A 14,800-nucleotide genomic window follows, 5' to 3' on the forward strand; every position below is an offset into this window, starting at 1 on the left:
TGACAATAGTTAGATATGTGGAAATTGTCCTGAAATATAAAAAAGTGTATTTTTAAGACAATATTGTCATTTTTGGTCAAGAAAACTTTATCTCAAAATTACTTGTTTGATAGCTTTGTAATTTGGTATAAAGTCCCGAAAGATGTTATTAGATAAATTTTCTGCTCAAAGTGTTGGGAAACCCCAAAATTTGTATATTTTAGGTACTTTTCTCAGTTTGTGACCTTAAATGACCTACACCAACCCAGGATATGTTGTGAGACAATTTTGAAGGCTGTGAACATAATTTTGTCATATTTGGTACCAATTTGTAGGAAAATTTGATCCAGAAAACAAAGCTGAGGTGATTTTTTTCATTTTGGACCAATTTTTGCAACTTTTCCACGTAAGACATACAAGAACTGATGAGAAATTTGGATCCTGGATAATTCCAGATGTTGTAATCACCGCCCACAGTGGAAGGCATTTCACTATCTGTAACTAACTTAAGTGCTGTTTACATTAGAATGATAACACTCATGGCATTAATTAAAAATCTCCAAGGTTGTAAATGTACTTCCTGTCATTTGGTCTTATGTAATACCAAGGGGTGGAACATTTGATATTCAGGAGGGTGTAGGGTCTAGAAGATCGATGATGCAGCATTACTTTTTTACCAGATCCCTTGTGCATTTTTGCCCTCTCCCACCTTTTCTTTTTTTATCAAGCCTTCTCTGTTTTTTGTTGTTGACATTTGCTTATGTATTTAGGATCTGCTTCTCCCATTGCTATAGAAGTTGATATGCATGTTCCTAAAGATGACCTCCAGTACCTAAGTTGGAGACCTTATTTGCTTTTGTCATTCTTGTTTTTCTGGTTTAAATATTTCTTGAATGGACCAATTCAAACCGAATGTGAGCACATAGTGTCCTTGACGGTATTTTTACTTACATGTGATCATAACTTACAAACCAATAATTTGCCAAGACTCGGCAGCAAAATCGGCTCCCTAAACTGAGCAAAAAATAACCCTTGAGGTCAAATGTTGGGTCAAGGGACCCCCAAAGCTATAATAGAAATGAGGATGATTAAAAGCTTATCAGTAACGTTTGGCCAAAGGTTGTTGCACAAGCTTGGAACAAGATACGAAAGTTTAAACTTTTAAAAAGGTTAGTTTGCCCAAGGTTCAACAAATGTATGAAAGAATAAGCTTCAGCTAATCTTGGGCGAACCAGTCTTAAATTAAGGTTGGCACACTCACCATTATACTGAGCTTTGTCGCCAAGCTTCATATAACCTTTGACTAAGCTTTGACAAAGGTACTATACAATCCCGTGTGTAGATGGTTAATATCAAATTTGTTTACTGCTTGATTGCAGATCCATTATTGATTTACGCACTCTGATTTTTAGTCCCTGTGGATGCAGTCCAGCGGGGACTTAAAGATTGGGTCCCATCCATCCATCTGTCAGTCACCCCTGAGCCGATTTTTTTCACCCTTTGTGCAAGGATTTAAGTACTGTGGCATACATATGCACGTCAATGTATTTTGTAATACCATCCAATATGGCCACCAGGCAGCCATTAATTTTGTTGCAATTTTTTCATGTTTTGAACAATAACTCAAGTATCCCTGAACAGATTTTGTTCAATGTTGGTATACAGATACAATACTATGGCATATAATATGCTCGTCAATGTATTTTGTGATATGATCCAATATGGCCACTTGGTGGCCATTGTATTGCGATTCTCTCTGAACCATAACTCAACTATCCCTGAACAGATTTCATTCAAATTTGGCACATAGACATTGTATTGTAGTGTGCATGTGCATGTGCATGTGCATGTCAATTAACAGTGGGATGCAATCCAATATGGCTGCTGCAGTTTGTGGTGTGATGCCATCCTATGTGGCCAGTGCAATGCGATCCAATATGTCCACCAGGCGGCCATTTTTTTCGCTTTTGCTACATAATAGCCTGTCTGTTTTGCTACCTGTAGAACTTTGAAAGAAATTGCATGATCTACCAGGCAAGAGGGCATGTGCATGTCATTGAAAAATGTGAAATGCATGTGGTATATAGTGGAGTGCATCTAGCCAATGAGTAAAGTACATTTGGAAGAAAAATCTGTATCATCTGTTTTTTCTGCTGACAGTGTATGTTTTCTATAATTTCATTCCTGCAAGAAGTTACTGATGTGAGGTACAAGGTTAAATAAATGTAATTATTGAAACACAGAAGTTCTCTTCTTCCACTGTGAATTAGCAAAACAGACATGTTTCCAACAAATCACTTGTCCTTCATCAGTGTCCACACTTGATCTGACAGAAAGATCCAAATGCAGGCATTTAAACAGCTGGAGGTGTGAACAAACTTGAGGTGTGAAAACGTTTCATTGTCACAGAAAATGTGTTAAGTGTGGACATTGAACTGTCCACTGACTCTCAGGATGTCACCATAGATGGGTGGGATCTCATATTTTCCAACATTGGCGTTGAGTGGTGGATTGTTTACATTAATGTACATGGCCTCTAATAATCTTCTTTTGTCCACGTGTTGTTCTTTATCAATGACTTTGACTGACAAAGAAGACAATTCTGGAGGTTTGTGTTTACTTTCTGATATATGCTGTCGGATAGCTGATTGATCTTTTTTCTTGTGTTCTTCAAAGCGTTCCCTAAGAGGTCTACTGGTCTCCCCTATGGAATAGGCATTGCACCCCGGTGTTGCACAATCTATTTGGTAGATGACGTCTTTCATGTTCTCTTTCTTATTCTTATCTTTGGGTTTGACCAGGATATCTCGAAGTGTGTATTGCAAAGTCTCAACGCCAACTTTGCAATATCTTAAAATCCATCAAAGACAAGGGTGAACTACCTGACCATCTTTACAACAAACTAAGGCCAGCTGGGAGATCTACACCTGCCCCAAAGTTCTATGGTCTACCAAAGATACACAAGGCAGATGTACCGCTCCGGCCTATTGTATCATCCATTGGCAGTTGTACATATAACACTGCCAAAGAGCTAGCTAGAATTATTGGTCCGTTAGTGGGAAAATCACCACACCACATCAAGGATACCACAGAGTTTGTCAATAAAATGAAGAACAAAGTCATCCCACCAGACTACACAATTGTTTCTTTTGATGTCAGTGCCTTGTTTACTTCTATACCCACAGACAAGGCTTTAAAATGTATCCAGCAACGACTACAAGATGATGACACCCTTCAAAATAGAACCACGATGTCAACTGCCAGTATCTGCAAACTTCTAGAATTCTGTCTCGACAACACGTTTTTCGTTTACAACAGCAACTTCTATCATCAATGTCATGGTGCTGCAATGGGTTCACCGATATCGCCCATAGTCGCCAATCTCTACATGGAAATGTTTGAAAACGAGGCTCTTGCCAATGTAAACACCGACCTGGCACCTCTCTGGTGGTACAGATATGTTGATGATACCAACACAGCAATAAGGAAGGACAAAGTAAAAGAGTTCCATGATTACATCAATAGTAGAGATAGCTGCATACAATTCACCATGGAGCAACCAGAAGCTGATGGAAGCATCCCTTTCTTGGACACCAAAGTCACTCCATTAATTGACGGGAAGGTGAAGACCACAGTGTACAGGAAGCCAACACATACCGATCTATATCTACAATGGAACAGTAATCATGCACTAAATGCAAAATTGTCAGTACCAAGGTCACTGTTTAACAGGGCAGAAAACGTATGCACAAATCAAGAAGACAGAAAGAAGGAATTTGAACATATAAGCCATGTTTTACAACAGAATGGTTTTCCGACATGGGCTAGATCAAGGTCAAGTACCATCAAATCGACCAAAGACAAGCAAAGAACCATCAACCAGGAACACAGTAACAGCAAAGGTTTCATCGTAATACCATACATCGAAGGCACCAGTGAAAGAATCAGGAATACACTACAAAAGAGAGGAATACAGACATACTTCAAAAGCAGCAACACACTTCGAGATATCCTGGTCAAACCCAAAGATAAGAATAAGAAAGAGAACATGAAAGACGTCATCTACCAAATAGATTGTGCAACACCGGGGTGCAATGCCTATTACATAGGGGAGACCAGCAGACCTCTTAGGGAACGCTTTGAAGAACACAAGAAAAATGATCAATCAGCTATCCGACAGCATATTTCAGAAAGTAAACACAAACCTCCAGAATTGTCTTCTTTGTCAGTCAAAGTCATTGATAAAGAACAACACGTGGACAAAAGAAGATTATTAGAGGCCATGTACATTAATGTAAACAATCCACCACTCAACGCCAATGTTGGAAAATATGAGATCCCACCCATCTATGGTGACATCCTGAGAGTCAGTGGACAGTTCAATGTCCACACTTAACACATTTTCTGTGACAATGAAACGTTTTCACACCTCAAGTTTGTTCACACCTCCAGCTGTTTAAATGCCTGCATTTGGATCTTTCTGTCAGATCAAGTGTGGACACTGATGAAGGACAAGTGATTTGTTCGAAACATGTCTGTTTTGCTAATTCACAGTGGAAGAAGAGAACTGTTCTGTGTTTCAATGTTAATGCTTCCATGATGAACATACACAGTATCAAATGTAATTATAACACGCCACATGCTCATTCCGTGTCGCGATTCGCCAGAAAACGTCACGTGACGAGAAAATAGATACGTCTAGTCCCTATCGGATCGACAAAAGTGACGTCAGAGGATATTTTTTGAAAAGCTATTTCCCTAGGGAAATAGTTGTGACCAAATTTGGAAAAGTGCCCGGTCACGTGACCGTAGTGTCGTCTGCAGCTTTGCAACAATGGCGGGTGACTAGAACGTTATGTGCGTCCGGGATAGGTGACGATACATTCTCTAAAACAGATTTTCCAACATTTTCCGACATTCGAACACCGTAGGAACGTGAACAGCTCATCGACGGAAAAGATTAAAGTGCAACTAAGGATGTCGCTAGGTATGCTTTGAATATTTTTTGAAAGAAAGTGGTACCACGTACAACTCAGTGAAACCGCTGTGGGAACATTGCCCATACAGTAAACTTGTCACAATGGATGGTTGCGGTGCAAATTATCAAAACACATTAAAAACTATATAACAATACGACATGAGCATGTGGTGTGTTATAAAACACCTATAGCCTGGTCTTTATTCGGGCTATAGCGCCCGTCTATTACCCCGAGGGGCCGTGTGTTACCAGAAACACATCGCTATTCCCCGAGGCCGTATAGCCCTCATGACCAGGCAATAGGTGTTTACTATTGATCTTGCCATGGAAGACACCAACAGCCATGACTTTACTCTCCCAAGTACACAAACATGACCCCCACAGACCACTATCATATGGCTAGTTTTCAATCGGGTACGAACCCACAACATACGGCATCAGTCGCCTTGCGGAGAGGCCACAGAGAGAACCGCTCGGCTAAATCTCCACTCCCAAAACAGAGTGGTTCAATAGCCGGCTAAGTTGTTACATTTTTCTGACCGAGACCGCTCCACACGTTGTAGAGTTCGTGAAGCACTCACGCACGCATGCTCACTATCACACATCGCACATACAAACTTTATGTTATCATGTTATTTCTCAACATTTAACAAATTCACCCCTCTCCCATGTAATGAAGCTACCAAGCATGTAATTCAATTACTGTAATTCAAACACTATAATCCAATTTGGACTGTGTCATCAGCAATGACTTGTCAAAGGGGCTAAATGAAGTTTAAGTTGAACTAACAATCAGGTCAATTTAATTTTCCTTAAACCTGCACAATGTTGCTCAGTGCAATGATGATATGCCTAGATGTGTTTATGTACTTTCAAGAATTGGCAGATAAGTTGAAAATCAGAGTGAAAAACAAATATATTTATGCTGATAAAAAGTTACATTTGAAATAAGACAGCCTTATTGTGCAACTATATACTCAATATCTATGATCAAATCACATATTTTTACCTCCCATTTGCCATACATATATGGCAATTGGGAGGTTATATGGTTGAAAAAAGTCTGTATGTGAGATGTCTGTCTGTATGTATGTATGTATGTATGTATGTATGGATGTCTGTCCGTCCAACGCAAAAACTCAAAAACCGCTGCACGTATTGAGCTGATTTTTGGTGTAGTGATGCCATATATGATGTAGATGTGCCGTTGTTAAAATGAACTCTTTAGTCCCATAGATATGCTAATGAGGTAGAAAAAAAAGGGAAAATGGTCAAAAATCAATAACTCAGGAACTACTCATCTGATCATTGTCATATTTGGGTTTTAGGTACCTTGGGCCCAACTCATTTAACCATATAGATTCGATGTCAATATTTGATGTTTTCTATTTTTAATGAATTTTTTTTTCTTTTTTTTGCCATTTTAGTAAAAAATCTTTTCCTCTTAAACCAATGGTTGGATCGCTTTAAAATTTGGCGTGCAGATACCTTGTTAAAACTCAAAATAGAATTCATCAATATTATGGCACAATTTGCAAATTTGTATTTTTGGGCAATTTTTGCCATTTTTGGTTAAAAAAATCTTCTTTGAAACTGTGTATGCCATTACTTTCTAATTGGGTGTGCAGGTTCCTAGGAGTGACCTGAAGATGACTCTGTGAACTCAAGCTGAAATTTGCAAATTTTGTGGTACTTTTTGTCATGCTTTCAAATTTGGTACATAGGTGAAATGTAGTAGGTCATTCATTCAAAGTCAAGTACTGCCTGTGTGAATGAGCAGATTATGATTGTGCTGTTCCAGGCTGAGGTGCTATTTATAGGAATGATGCAATGTTAGATGGTAATTGATGTTTTAACTGAATTTGACTTACATTGTATGTAACTCTTGTACTGTATAAACCCTATCAATTCACCCAGAAAAAAATAATTAATATGATTTTAAATAATTGAATTCATTAGGATATCAACAAAGCCAAAATAATTTTAGTGTAGAATTATTAGAATGTTCAACTTTTTTGACAGTTCATGGTGAAATGCTTACCATCTTGGAGGATTAAAACATGTAAAGGCAACTTTCCTGAATCCCAACTTTGACATATTCTGAACCGTCATATATTGTGCTCTGTATGTTATCTAAAAGAAATTGCTTATAATAGTTTGTCAAGATAGGTTGGTCAAATAAATAGAGATAGAGAAAGTTCCAATTTCCATTTATGGTTGACTTGGTAAGGATAAAATAAAATTACTTTTTGAGGGAAAAAATAGAGTGATCAATTAAAAGAGTGGTCAAACAGATAGGGTTTTTATGGTAAAGCTGGACTGTAAGATTCCTCATGTGCTATTTATAGCAATTATGCAATCTGTGTAAACAGTGCAATGAAAGTGTTACATGATTCCTTATAATGCTTTTGTCTCTTCTGTGTGCTTTCTCTGAGTACCTACAGGCTCAACTTATTCAACAGAACTTACTTGCAATGTTAATTTGAAAGTTAAAATGTGCGTGGTTAATAGGATGAAATACTGATAAAGATAACCAGCTGAAGATTCTTTATAACCTGACAGATATGCTGTTTTTTTATGACGTAAATGTTGATAAGCAAGTCTTGTTTACTTTAATTAGAATGTAATTAACTCTCATTTATATTATTATAAGCAGTAGTATCAAGTTGATCAAGCTAATATTGACAAGTTGGTCGGCTGTTGGAGGTTAAAAGCTCTTAAAATAAATGTATGCATGTATGCATGTCTATCTGTTTGTCTGTCTGTCTGTCTGTCCGTAGACCCGCGTTTTTTGGAGGGTCTATGGTCTGTCTGTATGTATGTATGTATGTTAGTTATTATGTGCGGATGTATGTCTGTCAACATTAAAAACTCCTAAATCACAGCACCTACCATCTTAGTATTTGATGGACAGGTGCATCGAGGGGTGGAGATGTGAATTTGTTAAAATAAACATGTCAAAGTCAAAAATATGCAAGGGAAAAAAGGAAAAATCCTGCAAATTGCTAAAACTTTGTAACCACTGGCCAGATTTGATTGAAACTTGGTATGCAGGCTCTTTATAGTGACTTAAGGTACATTTCTTCAAATTGTGGTAAAATTTGGAAAGTTGTATTTTTCGGGCGATTTTCCGTTTTTTTTGTCAAAAAATCTTTTCTGAAAGCACTCATCCCATTGCCTTGAAAACTTGTATGTATGATCCTAGGGTTGACCTTTGTCAGATTTGTTCAAATTGTGGTTAAATTTTCATATTTGTATTTTTGGGGCAATTTTTCCAATTTTTTGTCAAAAATCATTTTCTCCCAAAGTATTAGTTGGATTGCTGTAAAACATGATAGTCTTGATCCTAGGGTTGTTTTCTGTCAGACGTGTAAAAGTCATTATGAGATGGAGCATTTTATATTGCTGGGGTATAAGATTAATTTGGACTTGCAATGGAATTTTCTTAGTCAACCTGTAAGAATGCAATGTCATGTGTGTACTAGTAGTTAGTATCGCTGCAAAATGGGAGGACAGTGTCATTGGCACTATTTTTTCTAGATATAGAAAATGTGTTATTAAAAATGATTATTTTGCATTGCAGACGTGGTCCTTCGGAGGCTGATGAAATGGCTGCAAAACATAACTTCCGTTTTACTGGTACTTACAAGTGGACAAAACCACAATTGTAAAGAGTGAATCACCAGGTTTTGAATCACTTGGAGGCACTGCAGTTAGGGTACCAGACTCACTATCAGAGGATAGTGAGTTCGAGACCCAATAGATCCCAGAGTAATGGACTCACTGTCAGAGGATGATGAGTTGGAGACTCCAGCACAGTGTTGTGCCCCTGAGCCAAGGTACTTTACTCCTCACTGACTAATAATACTTGCCTGAACTATTAATTATTTTGGTACAAAAGTAATTTTCGCCATTTATTTGAAGTTAAACTAATCATAGTGAGAGTTTATACAAACCTTTACATAGATAGAACAATGGAACCATAGCAACAAAATTAGTATGTTCCCAGTATACTATTTTTGACTCTATAAAGTGACAGTAGCTAGTACCAGGAAGTCTACCAAAGTTTCACTTGCACATTTCTTACAAATTATCACCAGTACAAGCCACCATCATCAAATAACTTTACCTTTAAGACATAAACATTTTATGCTTCAAGATATTTTCTGTATAGAAATAATCCAAACAGCAGTTTCAGTTGCCCTTTTTATTAGATCTACAATTGCGTTTTTACTGTGATTTAGTGTATATCAAATAAAGTTTATGAAGTTTCCAACAGTTCATCTCATCAGTATTTAGCATAACCTGCTAGCTATTAATCTAAATAAGATAGAATCAGATAATTGTTCTTATCATCCCAGTGTGAAATTCAGATTATAGGTTTCTGTGCATATTTGACTTGCAGTTTCGACAAAACACCATTTTTAGCTTGGTATCAGCAACGTGAAGCTTATCTAATAGTTAGATGTGTGGTGGCATCTGGTGTCCAGCGTCTGTTGTTCGGTGTTAACTTTTTACATTCAAAGGTTCTACTTCAAAATGGCCGGTCAGATTCTTTTAATACGTGGCATACAGGTCCCTTGGAATGACCTCAATCAGATTTGTTCACAAAAATTTGTGTTTTTAGGCTAATTTTGCTATTTTGAGCAAAAATCTCCTCAAAATTGCTTGTCAGACGGCTTGATATTTGGGATATAGGTCCAGACGGATGACCTATTTCAGATTTGTTTGAATTGTGCAGAAGTATGCAAATTTGTATTTTGAGGAAATGTTATAATATTTGGTCAAAAATTTCTTTTATCATAACTGCTCATCTCATAGCTTTGATATTTGGTATACAGAATCATAGGGATAATCAATGTAAAATATTCACATTATGATGAAATATACAAGTTTGTATGTTTGGGGCAATTTTTACTATTTTCAGTCCAACAATGTGTTTTTCATGAACTACTTGTCTGATAACTTTGATATTTGGTATACAGGTTCCTACAGATTAACCAAATGTATTAAATATATTGAAATTATTATGAAATTTGCAATTTTCTATTTTGGGGCAATTTTTTCCATTTTTGGTTAAAAAATTTGTTTCTGAAAAACTGCTTGCTTGATAACTTTGATATTTGGTATACAGATTACTAGGGGTCTTAATATGATATATTGAACTTGTGATGAAATCTGCAATTTTGTATTTTTGGGGCAATGTTTGCCATTTTCAGTCAAAAAATTTTGTTTCTCAAAAACTGCTTGTCTGATATCTTTGATATTTAGTAGTCATGTTCTTGGGGATGATCTGAATGTGATATGAAAACACAGCTTAAAGTCCATATATTACCTGATTTTGTTTAATTTGACCTTAATACTATTGTTTAGTAAAAAACCCATAATACCCAAATCATTGAAAATTATTTTTGGTATCCATTTCTAAAATATTATATTTCATACATAAAACACTCGAAATACAGGTCCTCAGAAAAAATGTGAATTCATATTGGCCGCGAAATGGTCACGTGACATGACGTCATGTGAGGCCATCAGTACTAGTGCAGTGTGCAGTGTCGATGTCACGAAATGCGTACGGTACAGTGTCTGGTAGGTATCAATGAGTCAAAGAGCCTGCGTACCTGGTCCGGCTAGGCTCCACTATACTGTGAAGATCGGTGGAGATACACGAATCAACCTGACTCCATTACGAAATTAGTAATCCTGCGATACAAACAAATACATGTATGGTCAAGAGAAAAAAACTTTCACAGATCGTTTTGTTGGTCTTTCAAATTACCAGCAACATGATCAACAAGGAATGAAGGTTCACAGAATTAACACAGCGCGAATATCAGTAGTTATTTCCAGAACGCGGGAAGGTCATTTGCTGTGCCAGTACGGTCGGATAACTTTGGAGAAGCAGATCAAAACTCCGGTGACGATGATTATATTTAGGTACATCACGGACAAAACGGCCCCGGGGCCACTACAGCTGCAGGGAAGGTGATGATGACTAATTGTACCGGTAAACTTCCGACACAAATAGCATGTATGCACTGTGCATACAGCAGTGTAGGTTTATTTTCCGTCCATGACACAGTGGACAACAACAAGGGAAATAAATAATCGTGGATAATTATCATTCTCCGTAATTCATGGTTTCATCTCGTTGTTTATTACATAAATGTCAAAAATGATCTTTTAAGCGTTTTTAAAACAAAGGGCATACACAAGACATTTTAGTGCGATGCTGAGCTCAACGTGGCGCGTATACCAGGGGCTCTCTTTTCGTTACCCAGGCTTGTTAGTCAGACTCGTATCGGCATCTGATGACAGACAGAGTTACATGTATGAATTCGAGTTTCACACAGCTGCTTTCAGAATGTTTCATTTGGGCATATTTATCATAAAATCGAAGCCCTAAATGATACTTATCACTACCTATCTGTGTTTCCCACTCGTGAAGGCTCGGGTGAACCTGGATCTGAAGGTATTTCGTCGCTTAGCCGATTGATCCGCAGGTTTGGAAGATACCTCGCACCTCGCTGGCTCAAAACCTATACGGCCGTGGCTCTGGATTTCCTGAACAATTAAGTCATGTACTGTAGAGCCCAAGACTCCCGATTATCATCTGAATCATACACTCCGAGTCCAAAAATATCTCTTCATTCGCGCTCGCCAAGTTTAAATTTGACGCCATTGTTGCTTGTGTATGTACAGGAGGCATAGATCAATTTGTACAACAATGGCCTCACGTGACGTCACAGGTGAGGGCGTGGTTCAAACAGAGATTTTTTTCTCAGCAAGATTGCATTTATTTATCAACAGAAATGAATAAAATGACACCACATTTGACACATGACTCCAATAAGAGTTTATAGTAAAAAAATAAAAAACATCTTTTCATAGGTAATATATGGACTTTAAAGAGACAATGTATGTCATATATGAATTTGATGTATCTTGAACGCTATCCGAACCAATTTTGGGAAATCTGATCAAATTTTGGAATATCCTTTTCTTGTCAGATATTAATGTTATTATAATACCAAATATAATTACACCATAACTTTCCAAATGAGATATTTCACATCCCGAAAAACGCCTTTTTACAATTTATAATCACTAAAAATTCAGCTGAATTTTAGGAAGAACACTTTATTCAGAAAAAAAAATTCACCTGATGTTTTTGATGAACACCTTGTTCAGTAAAAAATTCAGCTGAATTTTCAGAAAAACTCATTTTTGAAAATCGGCTGAAATTTTCAGATGAATTTTCTAACAATTTCTAAAAAAACAGGTACATTTTTGTCAAAAAACAACATATGCAGCTGATTTTTCAGATAACATCTAAAAATCAGCTGATTATTGTGTGAACAAAGAAATATTCACCAGAATTTTTCAGTCGTGGAAAATAAGCTGAAAAATCAGCTGAAGTTTTGACAGATTAATGTGATCCCCAGAAAATTCAGCTGAATGTTATGCTGATCACATACTTTTGGAACGACGTGGCACAAATTCTAGGATTACAAATAAAAATCTAGAGTCATATTTGTAAACCTGCTACCAACATACACCCATGACATTATGTAGATTCAAGTAATAGTGGTATTATTTTTGGACTTCAGAATTCCGAAATTAGTTCAGATTCTGTTCTTGTCATATTCAGCAATAGACACTATACTTAGACATTCATTGTAATTCTTTCCAAATACAGTCTTTTAGATCCAAAATAAATAATTCCATTGGAATTACCAATCATACAGAAAGATATTTTCATGATTTGTGAGTTTTTGTACAACAAATTAAAAAATGTTTTGTCTTCAACTTGCTGACTGCTGTAACTTTTAAGAAGCCTCCTAACCATATTTCACAGTTACAAAAAAAATCATCGCATTTAAGTTAGGTGTAAGTATTGGAAACACAGATATTTAGGTATGGCTCCTAGTAAAGTACATTTCAGTTGGTCATATTCTGTTAAATAGATTAGCCATTAGTTTACCTTTTTATTTATCAAGGAGTTTACAGGTGAATAAATGCATTTGCTAAGAAAGGATGTTTATGGACATTCAGCTTTGTTATGTGCACTTCAAAGAAAATAGAAAATAACAGTTTGTTTATTAAATATGGAATTAGTGATCACCTTCAATGGTACAGTGCCATTGTTCAAAATGCATTTGATAAATTTGACATGTACAATGAATTAAAGTTCAAGAACTTGCTTACAAGAACAAGTGTCCAGTACTTTGCAGGTACTTTTTGTACTTGTACTTTTCCACATATTTCACATTTCCTTTATAGGAAGCAACTTCTTGTATTTGTGGTCCTAAGCTTGTCGGTTATTAGAATCCATCACCACTACTACAGATTTCTACATATTTCAAGATAACTTATTGTACAGCATCACAGTAACAATAATCAGCCATGCCAACATTGCAGGCCAAGTATTGATGCTCAACTGTTGCTGGACACAGTGCCCTTACTAACCACAAATTGCCTCACCTGCAGTATTTTGTGCAAACCCATTGCCTTACTGCCCTGACATACTGAGAACAAGTCATTGACAGTGACATAGTCCCCCCTTGTATCACTGGAAGTGACTAAAAAATTGAAGTTGATATGATGTGCATGAAACAATGAATGTGGGTACCAAAGCCCTGTCTGTGCCTGATGCCCATATTGGATTGGATTGTAAACAAGTAGTGGCATAGGGTTTTGTCCTTTTAACAAGTTTGACAGAATAAGGTATTTCATGCCGTGGCTTTTGAAATGTCAAAATTCAAAATTATATTTTTTTAGCTCTCATTCGGTATACCAAAGAGAGCTAATCGTATAAGGTGAATCATTTCATTTGCATCTCATTTACATGTCATCTGTGTGTATGTATGTATGTATGTATGTATGTCTGTTAGTCCGTCCAGATCAAAAACTCCTAAACCGCAGCAGCTACCAGCTTATTATTTGGTGTACAGGTGCACCTAAGGGTGGGAGATGTGAATTTGTTCAAATGAACATGTCAAAAATATGCAAATGAGATAACTGCAAACTGCTAAAACTCAGTAATTTGGTTGAAACTTGGTATGTAGGTCCCTTTAGGTATTCTAAATTAGGTGTGTACAACTGAGGATGATATTTGCTTGTTTGTATTTTTGGGTAATTTTTTCAGATTTTAGTAAACAAAATCTTTTTTTCTGAAACAGCTAGTCCGATTGCTTTGAAAGTTGGTATCCATGTTCCTCGGGATGACCTCAGTCAAGTTTGTAAAAATTGTTGTGAATTTTTTAGTATTTGTAATTTTGGGGCAATTTTCCCCATTTTTGGTCAAAAATTGTTTTCCTCCAAAAACTACTCATCTGATGCCTTTGGTATTTGGTATGCAGGTTCATAAGGTTGATCAAAATGTGATGTATTTAAATGCTTATGAAATTAGCCATTTTATATTTTTACGGAAATTTTTGTCATTTTTGGTCAAAAATATATTTCTCAAAAACTCCTCATTTGATATCTTTGATGTTTGGTTTACAGGTTCCTAAAGTTTATCTTAATATGATATATTGAAATCAGGATGAAATCTGCAATTTTGTATATTTGGGGCAATTTTTGCTATTTCGGTCAAAAAATTTGTTTCACAAAATCTTTTTTAACAGCTTTAATATTGAGTAGAAATTTTCCTATTTATGATCTTACTTTAATAGTCGCGCCAGCGGCTTACTGACTACGCATGCGCTTATTCATAATATACTATGCGAGTAACCGGAAGTGTACCCTTCTTTCATGGGCGCCGCCATGGTTTTTTTTTTTTGAGTACTCGTAAATAAACAAATACGAAACAAATTACCATGATATAACATGCCTTTT

At 36.5% G+C, this 14,800-nt stretch overlaps 1 protein-coding gene across 1 annotated transcript in view; it reads left to right on the forward strand.

Moving 5' to 3' along the window:
- LOC139141337 (glucose-6-phosphate 1-dehydrogenase-like) overlaps positions 1 to 13,176 on the forward strand; it is a 242,010-nt gene extending 228,834 nt beyond the window's left edge. Inside the window, exon 13 of the mRNA XM_070710971.1 lies at positions 8,541 to 13,176. Coding sequence (XP_070567072.1) covers positions 8,541 to 8,628 — 88 coding nt within the window. The 3' untranslated portion in view covers positions 8,629 to 13,176. The remainder of the gene's footprint in view (positions 1 to 8,540) is intronic.
- The last annotated feature ends 1,624 nt before the right edge of the window (positions 13,177 to 14,800 follow it).

The sequence above is a fragment of the Ptychodera flava genome, chromosome 9, assembly GCF_041260155.1.
Source record: "Ptychodera flava strain L36383 chromosome 9, AS_Pfla_20210202, whole genome shotgun sequence".
In the NCBI taxonomy this organism is placed as follows: domain Eukaryota; kingdom Metazoa; phylum Hemichordata; class Enteropneusta; family Ptychoderidae; genus Ptychodera; species Ptychodera flava.